The following is an 8,536-nucleotide window of genomic DNA, read 5'->3' as shown; positions in this document are numbered from 1 at the left end:
GGGTGCGTTAAATTACCTAAAACAAGATAATTGAAACGCGTATTAACGGGAGATGTTATAAACATATAACGGAGTTTAAAATAGTTAAACGGAAAAGTTGACGGAAAAAGGCGGGATGTTACAATGCCCTTGCCCTGGTACAACTGCTCCAACTTATCCCAAAGTTCCTTAGCCGTTGATAACCCGTGCACATTTGCAAGCACGTTCTTTGCAAGACACAAACGAATCGCACTTGCCGCCCTCAAATCCATATCATCCCATTCTTCTTCATCGAACTTACTGCTAGAATCACTGTCAGGAACAAGGGTGGGTTTACCCTTCAATGTCTTGTGTAAACCAGACTGAATCAACACATCCTTGACTTGAACCTGCCATAAGCCAAAATTGATCCTCCCATCAAATTTCTCAACATCAAACCTCATTGGACTGAACTTCGACATCGTATCCGTATCCTATAAACAATACTTTCTCTGATTTTGCTCACGTTTCGACTGGCCGACAGATGTAGTGGAGTGGCGCACAGGATCTGTTAAATTGGAAAATCCAACACCCGGTCCACTACAAATTCTAGACACCATTTACTCCGAATCAGAGAAAATATTGTTTAACCAGATACCCTATACGATCAATAGAACTCGTTTCTGATTTGGACGATCCACTCCCGTGGCAACCACAGAGCATACCCCGACTCCTATAACCGAGACCCCCGTCAAACCTGACGCTCTGATACCAGTTGTTGGAAAATTACAGTCTCACTAATTCCCACCACCAAGCCCAATGATAATAGTAAAGAAATAAAAACAATACACAACACAAGATTTAACGTGGAAACTCCAAAACAGGAGAAAAACCATCAGCCCCCAAAGAGAGAAATACACTATATCACAAATTGTTACAATGATATAGACGACTCTCTTAAGCCAACTACACTCTCCAAAATATTTAACTAATACAACTCTCAAACAAGGGTAAGAAAGAAAGAAATAATCAAATATTTAAAGTGTATTGATTGGTGCAATTTGGAATGAAGACTTAACCCCTCTTTTATAACCAAGCAAGTCCCCTCCAACTTTTTCCTCCCACCTATATGGGATAACATCCTTCACAAATACTATGCAACCATATCCAATTCTTCTAACCAAAACTATATCCAACATGCCCAATGCATATAATCTATGCTGCCGAGCATTCCCGGAAAACCGTAAATTTCCTCACGAGCCTCATACAATTGTAACATATCATCTTTAATAAGTTTTCGCATATAATTACACATGTATAAGTCAATAATACACTCTGTGTAATTCATAAGCGATTCAAGACATGTTCGTTCCGACATTTGCAAATACTCGTAAAAAAGATCTGGTGTATCACCGTATGCCAATTGACGTAGAGCGGAAATTATTATTAAATGTGGACTAATACTCCATTCGCCACGTGCATCAACTCCGATGAAAATACCTAAAATATTCAGGTAGCGGTTGTGGCGAGTAATTGAGAATATCTCTCATAATTCTTATAAAAACGTGTCGTTTCATCCAAAATCTCCTTTTTAAATTATCATCGGTATATTTGCAAACCACATAGACTATCAGTTATAAAAGAAGAGCACAAGGACTCGTAGTGATTCTCATTAGTCATTACAAACCACATTTGACAATATTTGATTTTGTGTCTAAAATATAGTTTACGTTTTAAATGTTTTTGCCCCCTAAGAATTTTGTTCAAGAGTTGCCACATTAAAAAATTGAATAATATTGTAAAAGTATCATAAAAGGATTGAATAATATTGTAAAAGTATCATAATCCTTTTATTATAGTTAACCATTTCGAATTCGAATGATTTTCATTTCACAATGAATAAATTAAGACTGAATGATTTTGATTAGTTTCACACTTCACAGTGATCTTCGTCGGGATGTCGTACTAAATTCAAGCTTGGTTGCATAAGGACTTAATCAATTAAAACCAATAAAAATATATAATTACTATACAGTCACTAACAAGTTGAAATATTACCAAAAAGTGAGGCCTACTTAAATAAGTAATGAGATTCAACAACGTTAACAACACTACGAAAAAAGTAAACTATGATTGACCACTGATCTCTAAAATAATAGAGTATATATACACACACACTCGAACAAATCCAATTTCACCACCAACTAACGGTCATGATTCGAATAAAGATTTAAGTTAGCTCAACCTCTTGAGGAACTTTTTCTTGATCTAATAATAGTAGCCACTGAGTTTTTAGGGCTTCGGTTGATACTGGAGTAGCAAACATGGCCGATGTAATCCCAAATAATGCAGCCATCATGAATAAAATCATCGGACCATCATCGCAATTAGTCCTGGGACTTGACCACCATTTCAAGTGCCTCACCTCCACACTTAATCCTATTAACAACGAAATTTCTGCAACCGCGAAACAAATCCTGTAATAAAATGTACAAAAGTAAACTTAAAAGGCAATTAGCATTAAGTTAACCAACTACATATATACGGTGATAAACGTCCCAAAACTACAACCTGAAGCAATTAGCATATTAAGTACTATAATTAGTGGACGTACCAAATGATAATCAAGCCAAATATTCTTTGTTTCCGAGTGTATTTGCTGAATTCATGATTACCGCGAGGATCCAGGGTCATAAGCAGACTATGGTCCGGGTATGATTTACTAACGTAGAATACCAAATATTTGTGTTGCATCACCATAACAATTAAGAGGCACAAAAACGCACCTACACCATAAATTAATGGCTTTTTCCGGTTGCTTGTGTATGCGCAGTCGCTATAATCCACCAGCATCTCCGGGTTTACTCGATCATTATCAGTTACCTCTCGTATCAACTGCAACATTTTTAGTAAAAATAGTCTATGAACAGAACAATCCGTACAAATTAAGTAAAAAGTTGTTATACGAAAGGAGTGAAATTAAACCTGAGGGCGAGTTGACTCAGCTTTGAAACAAAGAACAACGAAAAGCACGCTAAGAAGAATCGAGATGAGCATAAACAATAATATGAACACGTAACCCTTTTTTCCTCCGGTGACAGTCCCTTCTCGAGTAGGTGCAAGATCAGGATGTGGGTCCGCCGTTGAAAGATCAAGATGTGTATCCGCCGTTGCCGTTGCCATTTAAAGATAAGGTGGTGGGGTGTTTTTCAGATGGAAAAAATGGAAAGTTGAGAAGAGGTGAGGCAAAGAGGGGGTTACAAATAGAAAGGAATAAAACAGGAAGTAGAGTACATCACACGGTTAGGTAAATATAAGACACAAATTAGTGGATTGCCTAATTGAGAAGAGCTTAAAGCTTTTACTTAGAGCTAGCTATAATATGTCAATGAGAGTTGAAGCTTAAAAAAAGATTGCCTAACATTGTTTTTAATAATTATGGGCATCACTCAGATAAATAATTTTTAATTATGAAAATACTTACATTCCGAATTTAAGGTGGCCACTGTATAACCAGACTTTAGTTTCTGGTTACTCCCTGAGACCCAAACCTGCAGCGACCCAAACCTGCAGCGACCCAGAATATTGCAACCCAATTACTTACTGCCCTTCAGCCAAGCCCCACTGTGTTGTGATCAGTCCCATAAGAACTTAAATATACTGTGTATTTAACAAAAGAAAATAAAGGATCGAAACTAACTGAGTTTAAGTAATTGTGATATGCAACAAAAAGATGAAAGAAACTTGGAACCAATAAAATAACTGCTTTTATTCACAAAACACAATAACAACAAAATAGAGATAAACTCAACTCAAATGACTCCAACTTAAACCATCAAGTTCGGTCAACTTAAAACGAATCCAAACTAGCTAAAACTTTTTATCTAATCATAACATTAACAAAAATGAATCAGAAGTGAGACCAAACTGAGAGTTAGGAGCAAAAACAAAGATGAGTTTGTGATCGAGAAATACAAATATACATACAGCAGCCCAGGAACACATTTAACCAGTTAAGTTGGTTTTAAGAATAAACAGGGTCAAATTGACACTTTTGACTTGGCAACCCGTATCGATTACCTTGGACTAAATTTTGTGTCTTTTAGTGTTTGAGGGTTGGGTTGGGTGGGCTGCTTACACAATACAGAATCAGACCCAATACGGGTTACGCTTCTGCGTAATGACACCATTCCAAAACAAACTAAATCACATTAGCAGATCACATAACGCCACTGTAACCAGGTTCCCTCGTTAATCTTTGATTTTTCATTTCCCGTCTAACAGAAACCGCGTCATCCAATCTTCCTGCATCTATATAAAGATTAGAAAGCAGAATTCTTCCAGGACCATGTGACGGTTCAGCATTTTTCAAACTTTCAGCAGCCCGTTCGCCCATTTCAACATTCCCATAATTCTTACATGCAGATAACAACGTACCCCATATCACAACGTCTGCCTTCATAGTCATACTTTTAATTAATTCTTCTGCTTCTTCCAATCGCCCTGCTTTACCCAAAAGATCAACCATACAACCATAATGCTTGATATTTGGTTCTATATTGTACACATTTTTCATACTTTTAAAATGTTTTTCACCTTCAGTTACCAAACCAGCATGACAGCATGCACTTAGTACGCCAATAAACGTAATCGAGTTAAGCTTGATCCCACGTTTCTCCAAGTCTGAAAATATTTCAAGAGACAATCTTGCGTGACCGTGCGTAGCTAAACCACCTATAATAGCGTTCCATGGAGAGATTGTTGACACGTCATTTTTCACTTGATTAAAAACTTGTAACGCGCTATTAATACTCCCACATTTGGCATACATATCAATAATGCCTGCACTAAGATTATCGTTTATGGGGATTGAATTTTTTACAATGAACTCATGAGCACGTGTTCCTTCTTGTATGTTACCCAAATTAGCAACGGCTGAAAGCATGCTTACCATTGTTACTTCATTAGGTTTAATACCCCTACTTACCATGTCATAGAAAAGGGCTAAAGCTATATGTGGCTGATCGGTTTGTGAATATCCAGATATCAACGAGCTAAATGTATAAACATCTGGAGCTGGCATATTGTTGAAAAGATGCCATGCTGACTCGAACATCCCGTTTCTAACTAGTCCAGATATTAAAGCATTCCATGAAGGAAGATGGTTCTTGCTCCCTATTTCAAATTGAATTTGGGCAAGTTTGATATTATGACAAACGGCATAAAAATTAATGATAGTTGACTGAATAAAGTCGTGACCGTCTAATCCTAATTTTACACTTGTAACATGAAACTGTTGGCCTTCTATAAACGCCATTACGTCAGCACATACGGATATTATATCCACAATCATAACGTCGTTCGGATGTATCCCGTTACTTTGCATTTCTCGGTATAATTTCAAAGCTTCCTTTAAATTTTCGACTCGTAAAACACATCCGATAATAGTGCCCCAAGAAACCAAATCTCTTTCAGGCATTTTATCAAACAAGTCTTTAGCGAAACCAACTAATTTAGCCTTCGAGTATCCATTTAACATTACATTCCACGAAACTATATTCCTCTCCGACATCCCATCAAATAGAATCCTCGCACCATCTAAACATGAACACGCACAATACACGTGAACCAAATTAGTCACAACTAGATTAAACTCATCAAAACCAGATTTCGTAACCAATGCATGAAGCATTTCACCGTTTTTACTCCCAGAAACATGCGAATACGACGACAACACACTCGCTAACGTCACTTCGTAGGGATTTAAACCCAACAGTCTCATCTCCTTAAATAAATAAATCACATCAAACCAATGCCCATCTCGACCCAACCCCATAATCAGAGTAGTAAAGGAAATAGAATTCTTGTCAGACATTTTATCAAACAGTTGTCGTGCGTTATTCAAACGACCAAAATTAACATACCCAGATAGCATAATGTTACAGGAAACACGATCAGATTGATTTCCGGAATGAAAGATTGACTCTGCGTCTTGTAAAGTACCGAACTTTATGTATAAACTGATCAAACTGTTACGGATAAAAACATTGGAATCATGACCATGTTTTATGATACGAGCATGGAGATGCTGGCCGTTGATTAATGGAGTAGAATGAGAAGATGATGATTTCAATGCTTCGACGAGAGTACGTTCGTAGTTGGTGTTTTCGGGTAGACGGTGAATTGAAGTTGAGTAGCATTTTGTGAGTATGAATTTGGTTTTGTGGGCGATTTTCATTACACTTGATTATCAGATCCCAAACTAGAGCAGGAAACCTAAAAAATTAAACAAGATTGAAAGGTCAATTTTAATTACTGCGATCAAATTCTTGAATAAAAAAGCGACAATAGTAATTAACTAACGTTACAAAAGAACCTCTATTTACGGTAAGACTCGTGTTGTCCTTGTTCGTTTTTGTTTATATAAAGTTCTCGTTATTTTGAAAAAAATAAAATAAAATTTATAGTAAGACTAGTTTAAGACCCGCGGTTTTGTTTAAGATAAAACTTATATAGATCAAACCTTGTAACGACTACATATGTAAGTTAGCACATTGTAGAATTAGAAACTTGTAGAAGAAAAAAAACATAAAACAACTAAACAATCCAATAAAAAACAACTAACAATCCATAAACATTTGACCATGCTGAAATTAGACAACAGTTAAAATACATAAAGAAAGCAAATAAAACCAGATTGGGATTGTTGCCATCTTAATGTCAAACTCAGTCAGTTCAAAGAGGGTCCATACGTGAAATTTTCATTGCCGCTATTCTGTTAGATGTTCCACCATTAGGGATACAAAAATAGTGATATCTTGCGGGGAATCGCTCTTACCTTAATGTTTGCCGTGCCCGACGTTTCATTATCTGAAGTGGACACAAACCAAAACTGGAACAACGAAAGAGACAAAATTTACTTAAGGGTCTATTAGGTATGAGTTGCTAACATGTTTAACAAAATCAGTGTGTATAATAGTTGAAAATTTTAGGTTCCAATAAGTATGTATCAGTTGCTGATTGAATAGTTCTGCATATATAATGGTTAAGATTACCTTGGTAGGGTTAATCCCGTCAAGGGAGATGCGATGTTCTGGGTCAAGAAACGAAGGTTAAACTATGATAGTTGAAACGAAGGTTGAAATCACATATACGAATCAACCACACAAATGGATTGTTCAAAAATTCGATTCAGACATTAGAATGAATAGTATTTAAGATCTGCTTATCGAATTTGTCAAACATTCATTATCATACTTACACTTTCTGCCTTCTCGGTCAACCAGTCTAGACTCTTAATAATCATCTTGGAAAGCTGTTCCTCGTATAAGATCGTACTAACTTCACCAGTGTTGTTACCGACATTCACGATCGTCCTGATCCTGTTTTACAACAATACACAAAAGCAGTTATCAGATTCTGTATAAAATAATTGAAATGACTAATGAGATATATAGTTAAAATATTTGATGAAATGAGTAAAGCATAGCAGCTGTATATATATATGGGTTAGGAGAGTCGAGACCCTAGCCGTTGCCGGCGTTAGGAGAAGGGGTAGACCTAGACGTAGGATGGAGGATAGATTGAAGCTTGACATGACAGAGCTTCTACTGACGGAGGACATGACTTCTGATAGGAACCTGTGGAGGAGTAGAATTACAATACTTGAGTAAGACCTTTTTTTTTTTTTTTTTTTTTGTATGGCATATTAGAATTAGAATATAGGCGTAAAAGGGTTTTTTTTTTTCTTTTTTCAAAGTGTAGTTACTTTTATTATACAACTATGTGTGTGTGTATATATATATATATATATATATATATATATATATATATATATATATATATATATATATATATATAACTAGTTATTCTATAACTACACTATATATATCCCTCTACATGGTATTTATGCCCCGGTATCTATGTATATGTTTGTATCTATATATGTATCTATGTATCAAAGTGTATGTATGTTTGTCTGCCTTGTATCTGTACCTAGGTATATATATCTACGGATGTATCTATATATATATGTTTAAGCATGGGTATTTATCCATGTTTATGTGTGGTGTGTGGGTGGGTATATATATATATATATATATATATATATATATATATATATATATATATATATATATATATATATATATGTATGTTGTTATTTTGTTTGTCTGTATGCCTATTTAAAATTAAATGGTTATGTGCACTATATTATCCATGTTATATGCCATATTATCCATGCTATATGTCATTCTGTTGTGCATTACTGCTATATGTGTTATATTTTATGGTTACCGTTTGGTTGCATCTTTCTAGGCACACATAACTCTTTCAGGTATGTATCATTTGCCCTCTCTTTTTCATTTTTTATGAGCTTTTCTGGCCGGAGGTCCTCTAGGAAGCAATCTCTTTTGCTCTAGAGTAGAGGGAGGGTCGACCTTATCTAGTCGAGGGTTCTATACCCGCGGATGAAGTAGTGACTTCCTTCTAATTTAGGGTACGAGGAATGATTGTCTACACCTACCTCTCTCATACCCCACTTTCGTGGAATTGAGTATTGTTGTTGTTGTTGTTGTTG

At 35.8% G+C, this 8,536-nt stretch overlaps 2 protein-coding genes across 4 annotated transcripts; both read right to left on the bottom strand.

The window, feature by feature from the left end:
* Positions 1-2,004: 2,004 nt before the first annotated feature.
* On the bottom strand, positions 2,005-7,399 carry LOC139852255 (pentatricopeptide repeat-containing protein At5g19020, mitochondrial). Of its 3 annotated transcripts, XM_071841496.1 has the most exons (6): positions 7,220-7,399; positions 7,014-7,051; positions 6,797-6,850; positions 2,944-6,234; positions 2,573-2,853; positions 2,005-2,435 (listed from the first exon to the last, which is right to left on the bottom strand). In XM_071841496.1, exon 4 carries the CDS (start codon positions 6,194-6,196, stop codon positions 4,178-4,180), a length of 2,019 nt encoding a protein of 672 aa, XP_071697597.1. In that variant the 5' UTR covers positions 6,197-6,234; positions 6,797-6,850; positions 7,014-7,051; positions 7,220-7,399; the 3' UTR covers positions 2,005-2,435; positions 2,573-2,853; positions 2,944-4,177. The 3 variants fall into 3 exon arrangements, with proteins under 3 accessions (XP_071697597.1, XP_071697598.1, XP_071697596.1); XM_071841497.1 differs by lacking the exon at positions 7,014-7,051; XM_071841495.1 differs by lacking the exons at positions 6,797-6,850; positions 7,014-7,051.
* LOC139855098 (uncharacterized) lies at positions 2,189-3,141 on the bottom strand. Its single transcript, XM_071844347.1, has 3 exons — positions 2,944-3,141; positions 2,735-2,853; positions 2,189-2,435 (listed from the first exon to the last, which is right to left on the bottom strand). Exons 1-3 carry the CDS (start codon positions 3,139-3,141, stop codon positions 2,189-2,191), a joined length of 564 nt encoding a protein of 187 aa, XP_071700448.1.
* Positions 7,400-8,536: the final 1,137 nt, after the last annotated feature.

Source organism: Rutidosis leptorrhynchoides, chromosome 6, assembly GCF_046630445.1.
Source record: "Rutidosis leptorrhynchoides isolate AG116_Rl617_1_P2 chromosome 6, CSIRO_AGI_Rlap_v1, whole genome shotgun sequence".
NCBI lineage: Eukaryota > Viridiplantae > Streptophyta > Magnoliopsida > Asterales > Asteraceae > Rutidosis > Rutidosis leptorrhynchoides.
The sequence above is the reverse complement of the archived record's forward strand: the minus strand, read 5'-3'. Positions and strand labels throughout refer to the sequence as shown.